Source organism: Gopherus flavomarginatus, chromosome 4 (assembly GCF_025201925.1).
Source record: "Gopherus flavomarginatus isolate rGopFla2 chromosome 4, rGopFla2.mat.asm, whole genome shotgun sequence".
NCBI classification, from domain to species: domain Eukaryota; kingdom Metazoa; phylum Chordata; order Testudines; family Testudinidae; genus Gopherus; species Gopherus flavomarginatus.
Genome location: NC_066620.1, coordinates 112,558,312 through 112,583,276, shown reverse-complemented (window position 1 = coordinate 112,583,276; position 24,965 = coordinate 112,558,312). Strand labels below are relative to the sequence as shown.

General features: G+C 46.0%; 1 protein-coding gene across 4 annotated transcripts in view; it reads left to right on the top strand.

Moving 5' to 3' along the window:
* The window catches only part of PDE7B (phosphodiesterase 7B), a 708,282-nt gene that overhangs the window by 211,196 nt on the left and 472,121 nt on the right, over window positions 1-24,965 (top strand). For all 4 annotated transcript variants that reach the window (XR_007773895.1, XM_050949720.1, XM_050949721.1 and 1 more), the window contains one exon: window positions 3,219-3,302. Coding sequence is in view for 3 of the 4 variants with exons in the window: in XM_050949720.1 (XP_050805677.1) it covers window positions 3,219-3,302 (84 nt within the window). In the remaining variant the exon portion in view is untranslated. The remainder of the gene's footprint in view (window positions 1-3,218; window positions 3,303-24,965) is intronic.

The following is a 24,965-nucleotide window of genomic DNA, read 5'->3' as shown; positions in this document are numbered from 1 at the left end:
AGCCATCCAGCTTGACCCATTTTTACGCACTGAACTCTTTATGCACATATGTGTTTCAGTACATTGCAGTAGGACCCCATAGAGGCTGTCCAGCATAGAGGTCTACTCAGCTCTAAGTTTTAAGCCTGCCCCAGACCTGAACCCCAAAGGGTCAAGTCATTTTCCAGCCTGACCTCTTCCAGTTCTTCCTGCAGAACCTGAGTCAGCGCCTCTGCCACTGTGCGTGCGCTGCAGAGAGAATGGCACTGTGACTCCTTGACGCACTCACTCAATGCAGTGGGCTGGCAGAAGGGGAGCATGCAGATGCCGCTGGGCCAATCTCCTGGGCAAGAGGTCATGAGAGCCCACCCCTCCCACGCCTGACATGGTCTAGTTGTTTTCTGTCCCAACCCAAACCTGACACTTGTAGTTGGGTTACAGGGTTCTAGTCCAGAGTTCCAGGAGCTGGCAAACTCCATGTAGGGTTATATGATACTTACCTTCCTTTGTACAGCACTTTGAGATCTGTGGATGAAAAGTGCTACTTGACAGCTAAGTAGCAGTAGTGGCACACACTGTACAGTGCAGAAAATGTCATTACATTACGATAACACTCACAACATCAACAAACCTTCTTTCTCTACCCCAAGAACCAAAAACATTTGTATATGTCAAAAGGTAGACGAGCCAGAGCTTCCTCAGAGTCCACTGGGGACTTCATTATTGTCGATCTGTTTTTCATGGAAGTTGCCAAGATGCTACAGTAATGGGCTGCAGTACAAAACCTGAAGTTTTAGTAAAATAATATTTTAAAGAGTGGAGGTCCTCAGATGACCATTGTAGAAATGCTGCATTGGTTGCACACTTTAGCATTCTGTGAATTGTTGTCATCCGTGAAGTAGCACATGAAGTCGTGTATTAAATAGACTAAATAATACAGTGGCACATCCCAGCTGCTGTTGCATGGAGAAGGCTTCTCATTCTGTGATAGTTACAGTCTGTTCTCCGGCCTTGCTAACATGAGTTGCCTATGTGGGGAAATTCAGTCCCGCGGCATTTCAGACAGCGGCTTTTGGAAAAGGAATGTTTCTCCTGCTTATTTACTGCATTCGCAGCAGCAGCAGCTCAGTAACGGCTGCTTAATTCTTCTCTTGTCCCTTCTCCCCACTTTGAAAGGACCTTGACACCATGATTGCAGCCAGATTCTGGTTCTTGTCATGCAGCTGATGTTTCAGCAGCAGCTGTAAGTTGTCAGCACTGCCAGCATCTCCACCCTTACTGGCAGTATTGTAATAAGCCACACACTCCTGTTACCTAGCACAGGCTGGGTTTTTATTATTTATTATTATTATTTATTATTAAAAAGAGACAAAGTCAGATGCCAAGCGGGCAGACGATTCATTAAGGAAATGTCTCCCCTGGAGAGCCCAATGCTGCCTCCAGACTTGGATCTGACAAAGATGCGGCTTTATACGTGTTTGCAACATTGAACATTCCAGTATGCTATCTTATGTCTTCAGCCTGAAAAAATAAAAGAGAAACAACCCTTTTTATTTCCCCTCATCTTGTTTGTTTCCCTTTGAAACACAATGAAGATGGAACAGTGATCTGACTCTCAGCTGTCAAAATTTCCTGTCCTGTTTTCACAGAATCCTTCCTTTCACTACCAAAAGTTGATCTGAAATGAAACGCAACTAATTGTATTAATTGAAGAAGAACTGCTTAGCTTTATTTTAAGCCTGAAGACAGATAGCTGGAAGCTTACACAAGAGAGCTAGCAAATGCATTTTGCAGCACCACTGTGGAAATCAAGTCTACTAGCATCCTGCTTAGAGAACTGTAGGGGCATAGGCAGCAATATGAAATTTGTTCACACAGACCAATCCATTCCCCTCCAACTGCTATATGCTCAAAATCTCCAGCCGGTAGGCACATCAGTACACACACTTGATCACTAACTCAGCAGGTGCTGTTAGATGAACAGGTGCAGTGAATTGGTAATAATCCTGACAAAGATTTAAAAACAACCCACCAACACCGCAACCTGGCAGTTTGCAATAAACAATGCTTACCCCCAGGGAATTAAACATTTTGGCTGGGAAGTATGTCTGCTGCCTACACCTGGCTTATTGATAGACTTCTTGCCATTCCTCAGCGCTTCCACTGAATGCACTTATACTTAATTAACAGATATCGAAAAGACCATACGTGTTTTCACAATCAGAGATTTTTTTTTAAATGTTATGTGTTGGTACAGTTACATTAGGAGCAGGTAGCCCACTTCTTTTTAGAGTTACCTGTCAGCCCTCAGTAGTCTTCACAGAAAAATAAAAACTCAGAGGGAGACTGCTCTGAATTTAGCTATGTCCTCAACACAACTGCCTATTCTGGGACAGATGTGGCCACTCCTACCCAACCTGAACGGTACTTTACTTTTCAAGTAGTCTAATTAACTTCAGTGGTGCATCTTGAGGAAATAATAAGGTACTTGTCAATGTGAGTAAAGCAATCTTGCCTAGTCTCACTATCTTATTCCAAAACTGGTGGTATTTAGTTTTCTTCTTAACGCCTCAGTTCCTGGAGTCATGATATTTTTTTGAGAATCACAGCTTACTTTATTAATGAACATTTCTAACTTTCATTGTTGCAGAGAAAAGCTTGAAAACATCACCTGAGTGGACCCTAAAGGCTCAAAAACACAAAGGGAAAGGAAAAGAATCATTTTTTTTAATATCATGATTTTTAAACCAGTTTCATTATATTTGGGGGCTGATTATTTTTGAACATAGGGGGTTGGTAATACTGGTAAAGGTGGCAGCATCTGTCTCCTTGTGTCTGTGTGGTTTAGACTGTAACGTCTTTAAGGCAGGACACACTCTGCTGTGCGTCATGTACAACACTGAGCACCCTGTCAGCAGTGAAATAACATTTTTAAGCCTAATGGTATAGCTGGGATAAGAAACTAGATTTCTGCAATGCTCCTGAAGTGATGTGAGTCTATTCACTGGATGAGCAGCTGTTCAATAGAATGGCTACATCTTTTCTCCGATATTCCGATCATATCAGAGGATTGAGCTGTACTGCAGTACCTTATTCTACGGGGAAGCCATGTGAAATGGTATTTGAAGAGTGGCTTTTCGGGCAGAAGATTGTGATACTATCAATTTGATTGGTTAATATTACATAAGAAGAAAGGGTGGACACCCCTTCTAACATCTGTGGGGGGTTGTGTTTTGCAGGAGATGCACGGGTGAGAGGTCAGACAGGGGTTCTCTCTGAGCGCCGTGGTTCCTACCCGTTCATAGACTTCCATCTTCTCAACAGTAAGTGCAACCCTTCCCCCAACTAAATTCCCTCTGGGAATGGATTTGTAAAGGAAATTTAAAAACTAAAATGGTTATTAAAAGTCTATGACCCAAGGATCACTGTGCCATATTTAATGATCTGCTTTCCTCTTTCACTCAGTGGAATGTGCCATAACACTGTTGTTCCCACCCAGTGTTTAAGCATGAAATGTTTTGAGTAAATGACCACTGTCCATACTGCTTACAGTTGGTCAGATAAATACGTACTTCAGTAGTGGTGTGATAGCTGCCATCATGGCCAACCCCAGGGATTGAACTGGGGACTTCCGCAGTTAAAAGCACCTAAGGATCCAGACTCACCATCTTAAAGCTTTAACCACCTCTTATCATCTGTGGTTTGGGCACAGAGGGGGAAACATAACATACACTGAGCAGTGGATTACAGTGACATTAATTTTGCCAACTGTCAGAGCCCAATGCAAAACCCAATGGAGCCTTCCCCTTGACTTGGATTTTGCATCAGGCCTATAGTGAGCATCTATCAAAAAACAGCTATAACCTCATTTTTATTAAAGTTATTAATCTAGCGTTGTTGTGAATAATGAAGGACACAGCTAAAAAAAAGTCCCAGTTCTTTTTCACCTGACCTCTCTCCATTTATCCAAACTATGAGAGGGCTTTTTCTGTCTTCTCTCCTTTAGAGAGATTCCTGGGAAATGCCCAGTTATTGCACTCCAGTTACCCAGTGTGTAAAGATGATTAAAAATAAAAATTTCACTGACAATTCTTTGGTCTTTGTGTTCAAACAGAATACAACACAACTCTGACATTCAGACACAAGTAGGGCTTGGCATAAATCTCATGTATAGCACAGGTCATTTGAATTTTACCTTTGAAACAACACTTACTAACAGCCTTCATCAGAATAGACTGGATCTAGAACAGTTGCTTAGTGATTAAAGTTTTAATCCTCTAGTGATTAAATTTTTCATTAAAAAGCACTTATCGAAACTAAACTTTAAACCCTGTTTGCTTAACTGCTTTTCAGAACTCCTAGGATCCGGGGAATGGGAGGGCTGAAAATAGGTGGGCCTTGAGCAAGTGCAGGAAGAGAAGAAGGGAACTAGAAAGAGGGGAAAACTCAGAGCTCTGGTGTGCTGACACTTATGGAAGCTGGCAATGCTGCTACAGTCTGGTAAAGATTTTAGTTTTGGAATCATCATTATCTGTTTTCTGCTTCCTCCACTGTTGGCCCAGACCAACTGCTGCCAAGTCTTGTACACTAGAGGTAGTGCTGAAGTCAGAAGTCCATCAGAATGTTGGGTATGATGCTGAGGTAGGGGGACATAGGTGATGAGACAAATCCAGAAAGTTGCCCAGGCCAACCAGAGGATATCAGACCTGCTGAGACCCTTGCAATATCATTAAATATATGGGCTCTGTAGCGGAAGAGAACTTGAATCAGGTCTGGGGAGTTGAAAAGTATTGGGAAATAACAGACAGTTAGAAATCCAACTGTAGGAATGAGTTAGAAACTTAGCTGTACTCACAAGGTGAGGAAGAGCAAAGAATAGGGGTAGAAAAGGGCACGAGGGAGGGAGAGGTACTTACATTTTTTTGAAAAGTATGTTCAAGGGCCCAAAACTTACTTCTCAAAATTCTAAGCTGAAACTTGTTTAATCAGACCCAGTTCACCTCTCCTTGGTTATAAATCGATTTACAAGAACACCAGCTTTCATTCATGCAGTGGCAGAAGAGAATAAATGTTCACATTCGGCTCTGCCGGAAGTATTTAATTTTTGATTTCCGTTTTATTTATTTAGTAGTCCCATGAAACTCTCCTGCCCCCTCTCCCCCCAAAAATAAACCTTTTCAAATTGTATTTTTGAACTTTTCTGTTTAAGGTAGGTTTTCTGGGGGGAAATGGAGGTTTCCTTCCACTGAATCCTGCTGATTCATTCTTCCAGTTCAGGAAGGTCTGGCATGCACAAATGGAGGGGGTCACCACAGACAGCAGTACTGTTGTGATGGCTCAAAAAGTAAGGAACTCAGCTTGACCTTTCTAGCACCTGTGGCTACCCTGTAATTTAAAAGAGGTGTCTTTCTGTATGCTGCATCTTCCCATTCAAAGGAGCTGCGCCGCTAGTTTATACAGCCACCTCATTTGTGTTTCATTTCAGATGCTGAATGTTACAGAGTAAATCACTGTGTCCTCTCTCAGGGGGAATTTAGACTTGTTCTTTCTGTGTTGTTTCTCTTTCATCTGAAATTAGTTATTTAGGGTATGTCTACACTACAAAGGTGTGGTCTTAACTCAGATTAGCTAACCGCATTAGCTGGCGTGGGTTAAAATAACAGTGAAGACATGGCAACTCGGTTTTTAACTCAGGTTTGCAACTTGAGTTCATTGCCATGCTCCCCTATGGACCCTAACTTGAGCTGCTATAGGCCTGAATTGCCATGTCGGCACCGCTATTTTAACCTGAGTTAGCTAATGCAGGTTAGTTAACCTGAGTTAAGCACACACCTTTTTTTTTTTTCTGGTAGTATAGACAGGACTGGTGCTACCATTAAGGTGAACTATGCAGTTGCCTAGGGCGCCAAGATTTGCCCAAAAAGTGGTGCCCCCAAATTTTTTTTACAGCAATCCTTCCCGAGCGCGCGGTTGCTACTCCACTTCTCTTGCCTCCCAGGCTGTTTGGTGCTGCAAGCCTGGGAGGGGAGGAGAATTAGAGCGGGGGCGGCGTGCTTGGGGAGGAGGCAGAGCAGAGGTGATCTGGGGTGGGGAGGTGCCGCATGGCTTCCCGGGAGGGCACCTCAGGGCAGGGGGGGAGCTGCCACAGGGGGGCGTGGGCGCCTCAGGGTGGGGAGGGGTGGAGAGCTGACGCAAGGCAGGGGAAGCGCGCAATGTGGAACTTTTGCCTAGGGCGCGAAACTTCCTTGCACCAGCTCTGAGTGTAGATATATTTTAGACTGAAAAAAAAATCTGTTTGACCTCTGTGAATGGGGAAAGGTAGCAGTCTTGAAAATATGGGGGGAACCAAAATTGGATTTTTGTGTTTTCATTGTTATATTCTAAGGGACTGATGAGAATTTGTTAATGTTTAAATCCAAAATAAGGTGAAATCTCAACACTAGACCACTAAGGTTGCAAATGAAGAGTGCACTGGGCCTGTCTCACTCACTGTGCACATGTCTGTGCCTGGGATGTACATAAGCTTTTATTTTGGCCTCATCCATACTCACTAAATGGGGCCTGTCTATTTAACATATACTGTAAGTACAGTGGGAACATTGGTTAAAAGAACTTCCTCTTAGAAGGGAACAAGCAGCGTAAACAGAATAATCTTATGATACAACTGTATAAAGTGTCAGGACTAATACTACTAAAATTATTTGGCACCATGAAATGTTTGCTTATGTAGGTATAACTAAGTGAGAGATTAAGGCAGAACAGACTTTTCTAGAAATATATTCAATATCCATAAAGATACATTATCACAATCATTTCTCCATGATCTAACTGCTACAAATTCAGATAAACAGAACTTAAACTCAAGCTACACAGCTCCATCTAGCAACTCCAAATAATAATCCACACACACCCCATCTCACAAAAGAAAAGAGAGAAAAATAAAAGTTTATTATTAAAGAAAGACATGTACATTCTTAAAACAAATATTTCAGGACACTGCTATTTAACATAAGACAATATTACTCAAATATAGCCTTTATGTTTATAGATTAGTCACTTGGGTGGATTTTCTTTCCAACATGGCCAGCCTGGGTTAGCATCAACGTTGCCTGTGTCTTTTGGCTTCTTTGGATTCTGGCACCAAATTTAATGTATGGTTAAAGGGTGTAGTAAAGTCCTTCTGGAGAAGGAAATTGCAACAATTCTGAAAACGGATCTTATAGGGTAGGACTCAAAACCAACTGAATTGCAATTAGCTTCCTGCTGTTTGAGCTAAAGTCTATGATGATGTCTAAACATTCCTCCAGAGAGAAGTTCTGTGTGTGTAACTTGGCTTTGACAGGGCCAGGTTGCCAAGCCCCATCAGGATTGTCCATGCACATTTTCTCTCTTTCGCCTAGCTGGTGGAGAAGTAAGGCTTTAGTGTTCCTGTGACCGGAGTCCCAGGGCAGCCAACTGAGGTCACTCAACTAGGGTGAACTGCAAAGAATGGGGCAGACACTCCCCCACGCTGGTGAATATTCCAATACTTAGATTTACTAAGCCAGCACAAAACAGCCTCTATAATACCTCACTGGTTACCTGGAAGCCAACAACACAGTTCCTTTAAAATAACCCAGCCTCAGGCTTCCACCCAGACACCCAAGTCAAATATGAGGAGGATCACTGAAAATCTTATTCATCATATAAAAAAGTTCTACCAATCCCAAAGAATCGGACACATTACCTCCTAGGTTAATGAATATTCCAGATCCTACCCAAATACTCACTTACAGCCAGTTCTTATTAACTAAACTAAAATGTATTAAAAAAGAAAAGATAGAGAGCATTGGTTAAAGGATCAGTATACATACGGACATGAGTACAGTCTTGAGATTCAGATTCATAGCAGAGATGGTGAGCTTTGTAGTTGCAAAGAGTTCTTTCAGAAATAGTTCATAGGTTATAGTCCAATGTTTATATTTCAGGGTGGTTCAGTCAGAACTGGGATCTCAGTCCTTAGGGACTAAGCTTCCCCTGCATGAAACCTCAGGCAGATCTGAGATTAAAGAAAAAGGATCAGGACCCAAGGGTCTTTTATACAGTTTTCTAGCAGCCAGTTGACCATACAGTCCTGGGTGAACAATAAGCTTTTGATGTAATCTTCTATTTACTAAACCTCACCAGTAATTAACTACATGGATTAACGTAAGATAAATTATCCATTAAACAGTTTATCACAGACTTTAAAGAGATATATAGACAATGACATTATTGCACCCAAGATTCATGTAAATGTTAATATTCCCTTTTGATCTCTGAATCAACAGCTATGGTGACAGACAGGAACTGTCTGTTTACATGGCCAACATTTAACCAGCTCTAATTAAACACATGCAATTAGTATCACCATTAATTCTTTTTGCATTTCAAAGTTCTAGCCAATCGAGCATCCAACGGCCCTAATTATAATTTGCATACTTTCTAACATGTCTTTAAAGGTTGGCTTTGGGTTAGTTAGCCTGCAAGCTGTTTAACCCTTTCTGGCCACGCATTACACTTTGTATAAGATATGTTGCAATCATATAACAATGGTAGCAATAATGATTTGCATGATTATATTTTAATTAGACAATGTCACAGTTCCTCTTGTAATTCTGCCCTCACAAATGTATATAGCCTTATGTTTTCTTGAACTGTAGCTGGGCTGGTGACCTTTAGCTTTAAAAGTTGATTTGTGGAGGACAAAATTTAACCTAAATGATGACCCAGTAGTTGATCAGATGATCCCATGCCATCATCTAGTGTATTCCTGTGCTCTAGCATAGCTATATATAGCTATATATGTTCTTGTCTTAAACTACTGGATCCCCAACAACTTGGAAGGGCTTATGACAACACCTGAATCTATGTGCATTAGCGTAGGCAACAAAGATTTTCGACCCAAGATTTTCATGAGCCACTGAGTAGCAACTTTATCTCATATCATCACTGTTGGGGGTGAGGAGGGTCTGGTGGCTTTGCTGTCCCCACATTCATTTCAGGGTTGCTCTGAGGCAATGCAGGCCATTCACTTTCCCATCCTGCAGTAGTGATACAGGAAGGCTGCTTGCTCCTGCTGGCTAACTGAACTGAGGGATGCTCCAGAACACCTTGCATGAGTAGCTTGGGCAACCTGAATATTATTCTGGGGGCCTGTGATTAAAACCCAGAGATTTTGGTTTGCTAAAGTCATGTAAACTGAAGGCAATGAGTTCTGCACAGCTCCGTTTAAAGGAAGTTCATAAGAGAACTGGGGAAGGAGTTTCCCCTTGAACTAAATTATGATCAAACCATACCCTAAAATGGGAATGGTAAGTGTGAGAGAGAATGTCAGGGTTGTTTTCTTGTTTCATGCTAGATGAGTAAATGACCTAAAAAAGGCAGGAGTTGAAAGTAAAAGTTTAGAAATGCAACTTTCCCAAAAACTCCGTGGAAGTAAAAGAATAGACTGGAGCAGTGTTGAAATACTGTGGAACAGCAAAATCAAATGTGTAAATGGGCTAGAGTTAGGTCCCAACCAAAATCCCACAGATTTTTAAGAAAGTTTCTCTCTGAACTTTGCAGATCAGGCCCGTATCTGAAACTAACTCAGGCTAATTTCACAAAGGCAGTTAGGGGCCATTTTGCTTTTTACAAGCTACTGTATTACCTCCAAGCAGCCACAGAGGAGTAGATAATCTGAATATTGTGTCTTGTAAGCATTCGGAGCTTTACGCACTTCCCCAGTGAAAATTAACATAATCTGATTTTCCTTTTAGAGGAGCCTAGTTTGGGTTTCAGAAATAAAGGACTTTAGTAGTAAGGCAGCAGTTACTTAATTTTCTGATTAATTAAATTGCTCAGTAAGTCACTGAACCAGATCCTTCCAGTGACTCTCATGTGGTGATTAAAATAGGTTTTCATTATCCCATGATGTGTTGTGTCGGTGACTGATGGTACATTTCTTGATGGCATTAATTAAAAACAAGAGGAAATTCCTTGCATCACTAATATAGCCAGATTAGAAAGAAAGCATCTGCAAGATCTAAATAGCACTTGTTTGGAGGTGCTTCAGATATGAGAAAAAAGAACAGGAGTACTTGTGGCACCTTAAAGACTAACAAATTTATTTGAGCATAGGCTTTCGTGGGCTACAGCCCACTTCATCGGACGCATGCAGTGGAAAATACAGTAGGAAGAGATATATATATACACACATGTTCTCTGTGTATATGTATATCTTCCTACTGTATTTTCCACTGCATGAAAGCTTATGCTCAAATAAATTTGTTAGTCTCTAAGGTGCCATTAGTACTCCTGTTCTTTTTGCAGCTACAGACTAACACGGCTGCTACTCTGAAACCTGTCAGATATGAAAGCGCCTGCTTTGCGCCGTGCATTCACCAACCTGAGATCTTGACATTAATGTGCAAACAAAGGAAGTTTAATTTAACTTACCTTAATCAGTGAACAGAACTAACTTGGATCACCTACTATCTTCAAAAGATACTCAGGGCTGTTGGGTTCTTTCTCTGGCTCAGATGCTGATGTGCTGCATGACATTAGGCATCTAATAACCTTTCTGTAGCTCAGTTTGCCCATATGTAAAATGATGCCTTAGAGGCTATTTGATGAGGTATACTTTACCACCTTGCAGTCAATATTTAAGGCTTAATGAATATTTCCAAAGTACTTTTAGATTCTCAGATGAAAGGTGATCTAGAAATGCAAAGTATCAGGCTTGGTAAAATAAGATATGGACTCCTATGGACAAAGTCTGGATCTGGATCTGGATCTGACACACCCAGTGTTTGGGGATGTTTGGATCTGTGATTTTAGTTTGTCCCACAGTAAAAAGAATTTGCAAAATTCAGATACAGCCCCAGGTTTGGGCTTTGAACAATTCCAAGGCTTTTGGTTGGGCCCATCTCCAGATAAAATAAAATCCAGCCACAACCTTCACCCAAACCTCTACGTGATCTGAACCCAAAATTTTTGAGGTTTAAAAAAGTTTGGTTAACTTTTTATTTTATTGCCTTTGGCTGGGACAAGAAATGGAAGTGCTGAAATACCATAAGAGAGGCCGGGGTCATGGTATTTATGTCCCCGATGAAACTAGGATGTGCTAAAAGCTTTGTGAGGACGTTTCAAGGACTTATTGGACTACCCAGATTAAAGAGGTTCAGATAAGCACCCAAATCTCTTGAATGCTTATTAAAACTAAAGGGCCAAACTTTAGAGGTTTACCGCATCACTACAAAATACTTGCCTTATGCCCCAGCACAGAGATACCTCCTGGAAAGAAAAGGACACTTAGCTTCCTAAATTGGTTTGGCCCCTCTCTGCTGTGGATGGCAAGAATAACCCCAAAACCTAAAATTCACCTATGGACTTGCTATGAGCCTCCTATTCATGAAAGGGGAATTAGGATTCTGTAATATTATCTCAGCACGGACAATTCTGTTTTCTACTAAAGCTCCACTCTAAGCACAGAGTTCTCCCTCTCTGTCTCACTGCATCTCTGTGTGTTTCTCTCTCCACTCTCTTTAAAGGAACAGACAAGTTTTAAAAACAATCCTATTAAAAAACTGTTCTTCCCTACATTATTAATGACAAGGTGGATTGAAAAGTAAATTCTGCTTACTGTCATTTATACTGTTTGTTTAGTTTTTGCATTTCCTTAAACTTAGAAAATGAAAGCCAGAAAATGTTTATATATTTTCATGCACTAGTAAAAAGCTACAATTTGTTTTATGAACATTGCAGGGGAATGTTTAAAACTAAACATGGACTGTTTTCGCTGCAATTTTAAAATAATTCCATGCAAATGTTTATACCACTATATAGGGTTGTGATTTTTTTTTAACATAAATCCTGGGCTTAAGTCACCGGATAGTGTCCTTTTAATACAGGAGTTTCCAAATGATTGTTTGTTTTGTCACCTGACCTTCTGTTATTTGATAAAGAAGGGAAAGGGTGTTTTGATGATAACATTGAGGACATTTTCCGAATTACTTAAAGAACAGAGAGAAGGGATCATTAAGATGAGAAATGAAAGCTGTATTTGCTGTTATTACAGAGTATGTGGATTCTTCCTCAAAGGGGGAAGGGGAAAACCATTTCCTGTCACACCAGTTGTAATCAGCTGTAGATCATATTAACTTGCAGCTTTAAAATAAAGATCCCGAGTATCCTACCCTACAGACAAGACTGAAGCAGTGAAGCGATGACCTCATATGAAAAAAAATACAACACTTGTTGAAAATGCATGTTCTTCTTCGAGTGATTGCTCATATCCATTCCAGGTAGGTGTGCGCGTCGCGCGTGCATGTTTGCCGGAAACTTTTTACCCTAGCAACTACAGTGGGCCGGCAGGTCGCCCCCTAGAGTGGCACCACTATGGCACTAGATATATACCCCTGCCGGCCCGCCCGCTCCTCAGTTCCTTCTTACCGCCGTGTCCGTTGCTGGAACTGTGGAGTGCGGCTTGCTGTCCTCCACGTACCTAGCTCTCCTGTACTCTATTCGTAGTCATAGTTGTAAATAGTTCATAGATAGTTTGATAGTATATTAGTTAGTTGTGTATTATATATAGTTGTTTAACTTGTTCGCGGGTGGGCCGTTGCCCTTCCCGGCGCCCGGCACCGGGCTCATGCCTGGCTCGCCGGGCTTCAAGCAGTGCTCGGCATGCAGGAAGCCGATGCCGACTAGCGATCCCCACGACGCATGCCTCAAGTGCCTGGGGGAATTGCACATAAGTGAGAAGTGTCGTATCTGCAAGGCCTTTAAGCCTCGCACAAAGAAGGAGAGGGATCAAAGTCTCCGCGCTCTCCTAATGGAAGCGGCACTGACTCCGGCACCGGCGGCGCAGCCGGCCACTTCTACTCCGGCACCGGACCGCGCCGGCACTGGCAAGACTCCCCGGCACCGGCCATCCCCGGCACCGGGAGCAGATTCACGACCCTCGGCATCTGCAACACCATCGAGGCAGGCCCGAGAGGAACGCCCGGCACCTACCTTGGCCGCGGCACCTCCTGCAGGGCTGCTGTCGACTCCGGGTCCGGAAGGTCCGTCAAGTCCAGTCCCTCCTAGCTCCCCCTTGAGATCAGGGGTCGAGCTGTTAGTCCCATCTACGCTGGAGACCTTTGCCTCGGCACGGGACTTGATAGCACTCACGGAGCCATCGCAGCCTCAGACGGCACCTCCGGGACGGGTAACTTCCAGAGGCAAACCAATGCTAAGAGCGCTGTCTCCAGAGTCCCGGCACCGATCGCCCCGGAGACGTGAACGCTCGCGCTCGGGGCGCCGCTTGCAGTCCCGGCACCGTTCTCCCCGGCGGTACCGGTCGCACTCGCGGCGCCGATCAGCATCTGCACGGTCCCGGTCTGGCTCCTCTTACCGCCGGCACCGAGACTCTAGGAGCCGTTCACCTCGACGTTCAGCTCCTCGGTCGACCTCCCGGCACCGAGCCGGTGGTAGGTCCCGATCCCGGTCGACCTCCCGGCACCACGTCAGTGGCAGGTCCCAGTCCCCACTGCCATCCCGGCACCGCGCTGATCGAAGGTCGCGGTCCCACTCTCAGCACCGACCTCGAGGCAGATCCCGATCCGGATCCCGGCACCGGCTACCACGCCGTTCCCGGTCCCGATCCCGGCACCGATACGGGTCGCGGCACCGATCCTCGGCACCGAGGAAAGCGTCGGGGTCGGCATATAGAGACGCCTATCAAACCGGCTCAGCGCCTCCGTGGCCTTCCAGGGAACCATCTGTGTCCTCTCAGGCAGACAGCGCCTGTGCCTTGGGCCAGGACAGACACTCGGCCCTGTTTCAGGACCCTCCACCACAGGAACGAGGGCCTCAACAGTGGGAGTTTTGGACCCCATGGGCGTATCGCCAAGCCCAGGGTCCACAACATATTACCCCCCGCCCTGAGGTGGAACGCAGGCCACCGGAGGCGACGGTGTCTAGACCCCCTCCCTCCCCGGAAGCAGAAGGCAGGTCCAGCCACTAGGACCCAGAGCTCCCTCCAGTGACGGAGGTGCAGCCCCAGATAGAACCCCCCGTGGACACTCTGTTGCCAGGGGTTTCCTCGTCGTCTTCACCAGATGAGGCAGTGGCGGGTACCTCGTCCTCCAGCCCTCCCTCACTAGATCTTAGGGCACACCAGGACCTCCTCCAACATGTGGCACAGAACCTGGACATTCAAGCAGAGGAGGTCTCTGAAATCGAAGACCCGGTGGTGAGCATCCTCTCCGCCGATGTGCCCACCAGAGTGGCCCTGCCCTTTATCAAAACTATTCAGGCCAACGCCGCTACTATCTGGCAGTCACCGGCCTCCATCCCTCCGACCGCTCGAGGAGTGGAAAGGAAGTACATGGCCCCCTCGAAGGGCTATGAATATCTGTACGTTCACCCGACACCCTGCTCACTTGTGGTCCAGTCGGTGAACGACAGGGAGCGCCACGGTCAAGAGGCCCCAGCGCCCAAGTCGAAGGAGGCGAGACGGATGGACCTCCTGGGCCGCAAGGTCTATTCAGCGGGGGCGCTACAGCTCAGGGTCTCGAACCAGCAGGCCCTCCTTAGCCGCTACTCCTTTAACTCTTGGGTAGCGGCGGGGAAATTCGCAGAGCTGTTACCACAGGACGCCCGCCAGGAGTTTACCACCATCCTGGATGAGGGCAAAAAGGTAGCGAGGACCTCGCTACAAGCCTCCCTGGATGCTGCGGACTCAGCCGCTCGGACCCTTGCCTCGGGGCTTACGATGCGCCGAATTTCCTGGCTTCAGGTCTCTGGCCTTCCACCAGAGCTCCAGCATACGATCCAGGACCTCCCCTTCGAAGGCCAGGGCCTGTTTTCCGCTAAAACAGACCCCAGACTAAAGGACCTTAAAGACAATAGGGTCATAATACAGTCTTTGGGGATGCATACGCCTGCGACACAACGCAGGCCATTCCAGCAGCAGAACCAACAACAACAACGTCGACCGTATCCTCAGTTCAGTCCGCGGCAGGACCTCACTAGGCGCCACGGCAGGAACAACTGACGCAGACAGTCGGGTGGCCAAACGGGGCAAAACCAAGGCTCCGCCAAGGCCCCTCCTGGACCCAAGCCTTCATTTTGAAGGTGCGCCCGAGGGCGCAGTACCAGTTTCCCCTCCGGATCCTTCCCCGCAGGTTTCCAACCGTCTTTCATTTTTCCTCCCGGCGTGGACCCAAATAACATCGGACCATTGGGTCTTGCGTACGGTGCAGGCCGGTTATCGCCTGCAGTTTTCTTCGCCTCCCCACCCACCCACCATCCTCATCCCTCTTCAGGGACCCCTCTCACGAGCAATTCCTCCGTCAGGAGGTGCACTCGCTCCTTGCAAAGGGAGCCATAGAGGAGGTTCGAAAGAGCGAGAAGGGCAAGGGGTTTTATTCCCGCTACTTTCTCATCCCCAAGTACAAGGGGGGCCTCAGGCCTATCCTTGACCTGCGGGGACTCAACAAGTATATGGTGAAGTTGAAGTTCCGTATGGTATCCCTTGGAACCATCATCCCATCCCTGGATCCCGCAGACTGGTACGCCGCCCTCGACATGCAGGACGCTTACTTCCACATCGCCATATTCCCCCAGCACAGGCATTTCCTCCGCTTTGTGGTCGACCGCCAACATTACCAATTTGCGGTCCTCCCGTTTGGCCTCTCTACGGCCCCGAGGGTGTTCACAAAATGCATGGCAGTCGTCGTCGCACACCTTCGGCGCTGCCGCATTCACGTGTTCCCCTACCTCGAAGACTGGCTGATCCGGGGCACATCAGAGCTGCAGGTCCGTGACCACGTCCGCAGGATCAGCAGCCTCTTTGCTGCCCTAGGCCTCGTGATCAACGTGGACAAGTCTACTCTGCTCCCCACGCAGAGGATAGAGTTCATCGGGGCCGTTCTGGACTCTACCCTGGCCAGGGCCTTGCTACCCTTGCCCAGGTTCCAGTCGCTGTCGGCCATCATTCTGCGCTTGCAGGTGGCCCCGCTGACCTCTCTAAGAACATGTCTGGCCCTCCTGGGACACATGGCGGCCTGTACGTTCGTGACAGCGTATGACCGACTCTGCATGAGGCCTCTTCAATCTTGGCTCATCGCACAGTACCGGCCGGCCAGACATTCCTTGGACACAGTTGTCACCGTTCCCCAAAGGGTACTGGACTCCCTTCGGTGGTGGCTGGACCAGTCCGTAGTCTGTGCGGGGCTCCCGTTTCATCCGCCCCAGCCCTCGGCATCCCTGACTACGGACGCCTCAGATCTGGGCTGGGGGGCGCACTGCGGCGCCCAAAGAACTCAGGGCTTGTGGACCCCTCAGGAGCTGGACCTCCACATCAACATACGGGAGTTGAGAGCGGTCCGTCTTGCTTGTCAAGCGTTCGTCCATCATCTTCAAGGTCGTTGTGTCGCGGTGTTCACCGACAACACGACGACCATGTTCTACATCAACAAGCAGGGCGGCACCAGGTCCTCTCCCCTATGTCTCGAGGCAATGCGTCTCTGGGAATTTTGTATAGCCCATGCCGTTCACCTTTCCGCCTCCTATCTCCCGGGAGTACGAAACACTCTAGCGGATCGACTGAGCAGGTCCTTCCGCTTGCACGAGTGGTCCCTCCGTCCAGACGTCGCCCTCTCACTCTTCCAGAGGTGGGGTCGTCCCCGGATGGACCTCTTCGCGTCCAGGGAGAACAGGAAATGTCGAACATTCTGCTCCTTTCAGGGTCAGGAGCCCGGGTCTATAGCGGATGCCTTCCTGATCCCATGGGCGACCCATCTGTTTTACGCGTTCCCTCCCGTTCCACTGATACACAGGGTTCTCCTCAAGGTGCGCAGAGACAGAGCTCGGGTGATTCTCATAGCTCCAGCGTGGGCCAGACAACATTGGTACCCCATGTTGCTGGACCTCTCAGTAGCCAACCCAGTTGCCCTGCCCCTACATCTGGACCTGATCACCCAGGACCATGGCAGGCTCCGTCACCCGGACCTTCTGTCTCTGCACCTTACGGCATGGCTCCTGCGTGGTTGACAAGCTCCGAGTTATGCTGCTCTACCCCGGTTCGGGAGGTTCTCCTGGGCAGTAGAAAGCCTTCCACCAGGGCTACTTACTCGGCTAAGTGGAAGCGTTTCTCCTGTTGGTGTTCGGAGGAAGGTCTTCTCCCTATGGAGACTCCCATCACCACTATTCTAGACTACATCTGGTCCCTCAAGGCCCAGGGTCTGGCGTTGTTGTCCCTCCGGGTCCACCTAGCGGCTATCTCTACATTTCATCCTGGAGTGGACGGATGTTCCGTCTTCTCCCACCCTATGGTGGCGAGATTCCTGAAGGGACTGGAGCGTCTCTATCCACAGATCCGCCCTCCTGCCCCTTCATGGGATCTCAACCTGGTCCTAACTCGGCTCATGGGTCTTCCATTCGAGCCATTAGCTACTTGCTCCCTGCTCTATCTCTCATGGAAGACCGCCTTCCTAGTGGCCATCACCTCAGCTAGACGGGTGTCAGAACTACGGGCCCTCACAGTAGATCCCCCGTATACGGTCTTCCATAAAGACAAGGTGCAGCTGAGGCCACACCCTGCCTTTCTTCCCAAGGTGGTCTCAGCTTTCCACATTAACCAGGAGATCTTCCTCCCCGTCTTTTTCCCAAAGCCCCATTCGTCCCGCAGGGAGCAACAGCTCCACTCGCTAGAGGTCCGTCGGGCACTAGCGTTTTATGTGGACAGGACCAAACCGTTCCGCAAGTCCCCCCAGTTATTCGTGGCGGTAGCGGACCGGGTCAAGAGGCTACCGATTTCCTCGCAGAGGATATCTTCCTGGGTTACCTCCTGCATCAGGACCTGTTATGACCTGGCCCACGTTCCGACGGGCCGTGTGACTGCTCACTCCACCAGAGCACAGGCATCATCGCTGGCTTTCCTTGCCCGCGTGCCAATCCAAGAGATTTGTAGGGCGGCGACCTGGTCATCGGTCCACACATTCGTTTCCCATTACGCCCTGGTTCAGCAGTCCAGAGATGATGCGGCCTTTGGCTCTGCAGTGCTCCAGGCCGCGACTTCTCACTCCGACCCCACCGCCTAGGTAAGGCTTGGGATTCACCTACCTGGAATGGATATGAGCAATCACTCGAAGAAGAAAAGACGGTTACTCACCGTTGTAACTGTTGTTCTTCGAGATGTGTTGCTCATATCCATTCCACCCTCGCCCTCCTTCCCCACTGTCGGAGTAGCCGGCAAGAAGGAACTGAGGAGCGGGCGGGCCGGCAGGGGTATATATCTAGTGCCATAGTGGTGCCACTCTAGGGGGCGACCTGCCGGCCCACTGGAGTTGCTAGGGTAAAAAGTTTCCGGCAAACATGCACGCGCAGCGCGCACACCTACCTGGAATGGATATGAGCAACACATCTCGAAGAACAACAGTTACAACGGTGAGTAACCGTCTTTTACAGCATGCATAACACCCTCTCCAAATAACAGATAGACAACTGAATCAAAGACCTCACACCTACTGTTTGCCTGAAGATGGCTTTAATAACTAGCCAAGTCAAGTTCCCCACGACAGCTGAGAAATATCAAGAGAAACAAACCTAGTTTAGCCTTAAATTTGGCTTTAATCTACTCCCTCTTCTCCTTGGATTTCTGTGACTTCATACATTTCTTTGCTTCAACATGTATTTGCAATACACTCTTCTGCAGGATTTGAGATTCTTTTCAAACCTCCATAGCTATTTTTCAGTTCTGTGGTCCCATTTCAGATATACCAGAGAAAATATATTTTGAGGTGGGGAAGTCCAGTATAGCTAGTGTTTTTCAGTAGTGTCAAGGATTGTATGGGCACTTTATGAGTTAGAAGTTGAGCTGTTTCAAGCCACATGAGGTTTTATCTGGGAGGAGACACCACTTGGCACAATAAGGGGACAGCATTCCAAAACTTGTCACAAAAACATTGGCACAGGAGCAATTAAATTAGCCAGACGAGGAGATGAGCATCTCCTTTGCAGGTAGGACCCTACATTCACAAGCAGTTGCTTTGTGTGCTTGTGATTAAAAAAATTATGAGTTAAACTCTGCATCCAGCCAATAAAGGTGCAGTCCCCTAATTTTTCAAAAGAGTGATATCATGGGCATCTTGTCCTGTATGGCCCCAAAAGGGAAATGTTTCAGATTTTCTAAAATTCAGCAGATCTGCTCATCATTGACCTCTCTGACAGGTTCAGAGCCCTGATGATTTCTTCATGTCCTCCTCTAGATTGTAGGAGTTATACTCATCGAATCAAAGAACAGAAAAAAACCCATGTGACTTACATGGCCAATCACAACTAATAAGCACCCCTCAAACTTTGAGCATAGATCACAGTGGGCAAACTTTTTGGCCCAAGGGCCACATCTGGGGATAGAAATTGTATGGCAGGCCATGAATGCTCAGAAAATTGGCATTGGGGCGCAGGAGGGGGTGTGGGCTCTGGTTGGAGGTGTGAGCTCCAGGATGGGGCCAGAAATGAGGAGTTCAGGATGCAGGAGGGGGCTCCTGGCTGGGGTGGGGGAGTGGGGTGTGGGGGGGTGAAGGCTCCGGTTGGAGGTGTGGGTTCTGGGGTGGGGCTGGAGATGAGGAGTTTGGAGGGCAGGAGGGGGATCAGGGCTGGGACAGGGGGTTGGGGCACGGGGAGAGGCTCAGCAGTGCAGGCTCCAGGCAGCACTTACCTCAAGTGGCTCCTGGAAGCAGTAGCATGTCCCTTCTCCAGCTCCTACACGGAGGCATGGCCAGGCAGCTCTGCACGCTGCCCCATCCACAAGCACCACCCCTTCAGTTCCCATTGGAGTGCCGGAGGAGGCCATAGGAGCAGGGCCATTGGAGCACGTAGGAGCTGGAGTGGGGCCATGTCGCGGCTTCCGGGAGCCGTGTGAAGCAGCGCCCGGCCCTGCTTTCCTGCTGGAGCAGGGCAAGCCCCAGACCCCACGCACAAGTGGGAGCTTGAGGGCCGGCTTAAAATGGCTAGTGGGCTGGATCTGGCCCGCAGGCCGTAGTTTGCCCACCCCTGTCCTGGACAGTGATCTGTTTACAATCAATCCAGAGTTTTAAAAAAAAAATTAGTTCAAATTTACTCAACAAGTGAGTTTCAGGATATTGTGACGTGTGCATGAGGATTCAACAAGCCAAAGAGGTGGCCAAATGCATTGACTGAATGATTTGCTGGTAATTATTTCATATAACTCAGCTATGGTGATATAATATTTTGAATGTTGTTATTATTTAACATATTGGCGTAGTCACAACCAGGTAGGCCCCATTTTGCTAGGCAGACGACTAAACATGTAACAAATGTGAGTCTCTGCCCCAAAGACTGTTATGCTATACCACAGTTTCAGAGACTCTCCAGAAAGACAGTCATCGTTAACATGTCAAGCATTTCAAAAAGGATCTGGGGATGTGCTCCCCCAGAAGACTTTTGTAATTGTTAATGAAAAATATTTTGGTATAGTATATAGTTGAAAGCAAATAATTTATTACTGATAGCTCTGGATTCTGAATTAAATACAAAAGGCAGGAAAGTCTCGTGGATTTCCAAAGATTCTGAAATCTACAAGATACCAATACAGCACTTATTTAATGTGTTGTGTTGCAGTGTATAGTGTTCTCCTGTCTAATATTTAATTTTTATGATCATAGTATATTCACGGCAGGATAGATCAGCAATTTTCTTAACTTACAAAATATCACTCTGCTCAAAGTGGTAACAGTGTTATCAGCACCAGGGCACAAGGTTTCAACCACATTTAGAATGAAACTAACACAAGGTTTCAGCCACATTTAGAATTAAAATAATTCTGATTATTTTTAAAGCAAACCTCAATTATGTGTTTTCCAAAATAGCAACAGACAGACCTTAAAAGGGTCAGAGGTCCAATTGGGATGTTTATCTGAATATTCTGAGGTCTGCCAAGCTGGAGTGGAAACTTTGCAGTAACAAGTTGTCTTAAAATGTTTTCTGAAGCTTCCTGCCTTCTGTCATGCCAGAAATTCCAGGAGAGCAGTCTTTCTTCAGAACTTCGATAATTCCACTCTGATCTTGAACCAGGAAGTGCAGAGGTGCAAGAAAAAGACAGACAATGTAGAGAGAAAATGAACACTTTTTCAAAAGTTTGCAGCTGGTTTAAAATCAAGTTTTGGATTAGTTCTTATTTTAACTGAGCCTGTTCACTTATCCTTAAAAAACTACAGCTGTCTTTTAATTAGTGTGAAAAAATCCATGCTATGCCCTTGGACACAGGTAATAAGAATACACAATAATTTATCTACGGTTAGCACTTTCAAGTATGCTTCTGTTTATAGGTAGGAGAACTTTGAAAGGTGATAATTTTGGCACTGTATACTAAACAAAGACAAGACTATAGTAAGAGGGATGTAAATCTAAGCTAAAAGTTTGGTATGAATTGACAGAGGCTTTATCTATGCTGGAGAAATTAACTGGAGTAAATACTGATTGTTCCCGCTTAGCCAATTAAACGCACCTTGAGTCCACACACAAAAGCACTTCAATCAGTTGTCGCAGGGGCCACCATTGCAGGATGTTAACTCCAGCATCTGTAGGGATAAAGTCTCTCCTTAGCTCACCAGCTAACTATCACCTCTCTCCCTCCTGCCATACCTCCAGAAATGCCTCCTGCAGCCATTTTCTCCACTCCACCAACAACTCCTCTTTCCCTGCTTTTGCAGGCTCTGATTTGCATAGCAGAGGATAAGCATAACATTTCCACATGGCCAAGGGCATGCTGCAAGAAAACAGGGATAAAAGCTGTATATGAGTCAACGGTGTGTTTAACAGACCTGATTTATAGATGTTAGGCACCTTCCTGGAGCGTCATTGAGGAAAATGATTGGAACATTGTTTCTGAGTCAATTAGTTATTTGAAAATTAACCAACCCACTTTCCCTCCAAGAAAGGGGGCAGATAATTTCTCCTCATTATACACTCAAGTGCTGTGCAAGCCAGAGAAAAGATATCACCGAAGAAAACTCACAGAGCTGGTTTGAATGCATAAACAAAATCTGTTCATTTGAAAAAATGGTACTAATACTGTTGAAAAGTCAATGTCTGGTGTGGAGGTTAAATTGTCTGTGTGTAATGTTGATTTACACAATAATTTTTTGTTGTTAACTTGCACTGCCTTTTCCCTTTGTTAATACCATCTCCATATTGCCTTTATACGCTTAGTACTCACGCCCATATGCTACCTCAGCAATACAAAACAGAGAAAGATGGTAGGTAGGGAGCTACCAATTCAGGAAATCTCATTTAATTGAAATAACAGTGTGTCGAGGGAGTGATAGGCCATGTACAGGGAGAGCTGATGTGTGTTACACTCTTCTCTTCTGTGCTGCCAGTGGCACTTTGTTTTGAGAGAGAAGGATACAAGCAGATCTTCATGGCTTATTAACCTCTTAAGGGGCACAGGCAGTATTCAAGTGTCAACCACTATCCTACAGTCATGTACTGTATTTATGAATGATGTTGCCCTCTAACAGCTGCCAGACAGAATGGATAAAGGACTTACTAGCACTGCCAGCTAACGGAAATCTCCTTTAGCATAAGTAGCCTGTGTTTTTGAAGCTGAAGAACCAGGGTAAATGTTGCAGCTTCACAGGGAGCGAATGTGTGTGTTTACACAATAATTGTGCTCTATCCGCAGCAAAAGGATTCCTCACCTAATGTGCCAGGCAAAACTTCAATACAATGTGGATGTGCACCCCTTATAGTCATACATGTGCTGCTTTTGTGGATAAGCACAAAAATATCCATAAGGTGCTAGAATTATTAAATAAAGAGCATAACAAAATCCCAGATGATGTTTTATGAGTATAAAAAGACATCCCTGCAGATATTTCAGTTTCATTTCAGAAGTGCACATACATGCCAAATCTCCTCCTACATGTCCCTTTGCAGCCACATGATCGGTATTTTTCTTTTTTTCAAATCAGCTGCTCATCCCACCATCAACCTCAGCCTAGACCAATCCACACAAGCAGTCCGTTTCCTAGACACTACTGTGCTAATAAGCGATGGTCACATAAATACCACCCTATACCGGAAACCCACTGACCGCTATACTTACCTACATGCCTCCAGCTTCCATCCAGGACACACCACACGATCCATTACCTACAGCCAAGCTCTAAGATACAACCATATTTGCTCCAATCCCTCAGACAGAGATAAACACCTACAAGATCTCTATCAAGCATTCTTAAAACTACAATACCCACCTGCTGAAGTGAAAAAACAGATTGACAGAGCCAGAAGAGTACCCAGAAGCCACCTACTACAGGACAGGCCCAACAAAGAAAATAACAGAGCGCCACTAGCCATCACCTACAGCCCCCAACTAAAACCTCTCCAGCGCATCATCAAAGATCTGCAACCTATCCTTAAAGATGATCCCTCACTCTCACAGAACTTGGGAGACAGGCCAGTCCTCGCTTATAGACAGTCTCCCAACCTGAAGCAAATACTTACCAGCAACCGCACACCATACAACATAAAAACTAACCCAGGAACCTATCCTTGCAACAAAGCCCGATGCCAGCTCTGTCCACATATCTATTCAAGTGACACCATCATAGGACCTAATCACATCAGCCACGCCATCAGGGGCTCATTCACCTGCACATCTACCAACGTGATATATGCCATCATGTGCCAGCAATGCCCCTCTGCAATTTACATTGGCCAAACCAGACAGTCTCAACACAAAAGAATAAATGGACACAAATCTGACATCAGGAATCATAACATTCAAAAACCAGTGGGAGAACACTTCAACCTCTCTAACCACTCAGTGACAGACTTGAAGGTGGCAACAAAAAAACTTCAAAAACAGACTCCAAAGAGAGACTGCTGAACTCGAATTAATATGCAAATTAGATACAATTAACTCAGGCTTAAACAGAGACTGGGAATGGTTGGGTCATTACACTAATTGAATCTATTTCCCTATGTTAATTTCTCCTCACACCTTCTATGGGTCATCGTAATTATCACTTCAAAAGTTTTTTTTTCTCCTGTTGATGATAGCTCATCTCAATTGATTAGACTCTTCCTGTTGGTGCATACTTCCACCTTTTCATGTTCTCTGTATGTAAAAATATCTCCTGTCTGTGTGTTCCATTCTATGCATCTGAAGAAGTGGGCTGTAGCTCACGAAAGTTCATACTGAAATAAATTTGATAGTCTCTAAGGTGCCACAAGTACTCCTGTTCTTTTTGCAGATACAGACTAACACGGCTGCTACTCTGAAACCTGAAAAATTCTTGGCACCCGCCACATTCTTCTGAAAACATGAATGTGCTATTGGCCACAAAAAGGTTGGGGACCACTGATTTAGCGGATCTAGTGAAGATACTCTCCATCAATGAGAGTGCTCTCCCATCGATTTGAGTACTCCACTTCAACGAGAGGCGGAAGCGCATCTTCCGTCAACATAGCATAGTGTGGACCCACAATAAGTAGATCTAAGCTACTTTGATTTGAGTTACACTACTGAAGTAACTCCAGTTGTGTAGCTGAGATCAACCAGCAGCAGTAGGGTAGACCAAGCCAGGCCAGAGAGTTGACTTTTGAAGCAAAAGTGAAAGGAAGGAAGGTGACAATTTCACAATCACCTGCATACAGTGTAAAGGCCAGATGGAGATCTGGTTAGGAGGAGTTCTGGCAACTGCTAGTTTTAATGGACAAAGCAGAATGTTTCCATGCCTGTAAAATTTAAACATGTGAGCTGAGATTGTGACAGTGACATAATCTAGGCAAAGAAGGGAATAGGAAAATTGGAGGTGGAGAGGAGAAGAGACTGATGAAGGATTAACTTTGGAATTAAGCCTAAAAGACTTTTGGTCTCCAATAACTGAGCTGGATTCCAGCAACTTATCAAAAATCACGATATAAAAGAGAGAAATTCACAACCAGTCTTCGGAGTCCTCCCA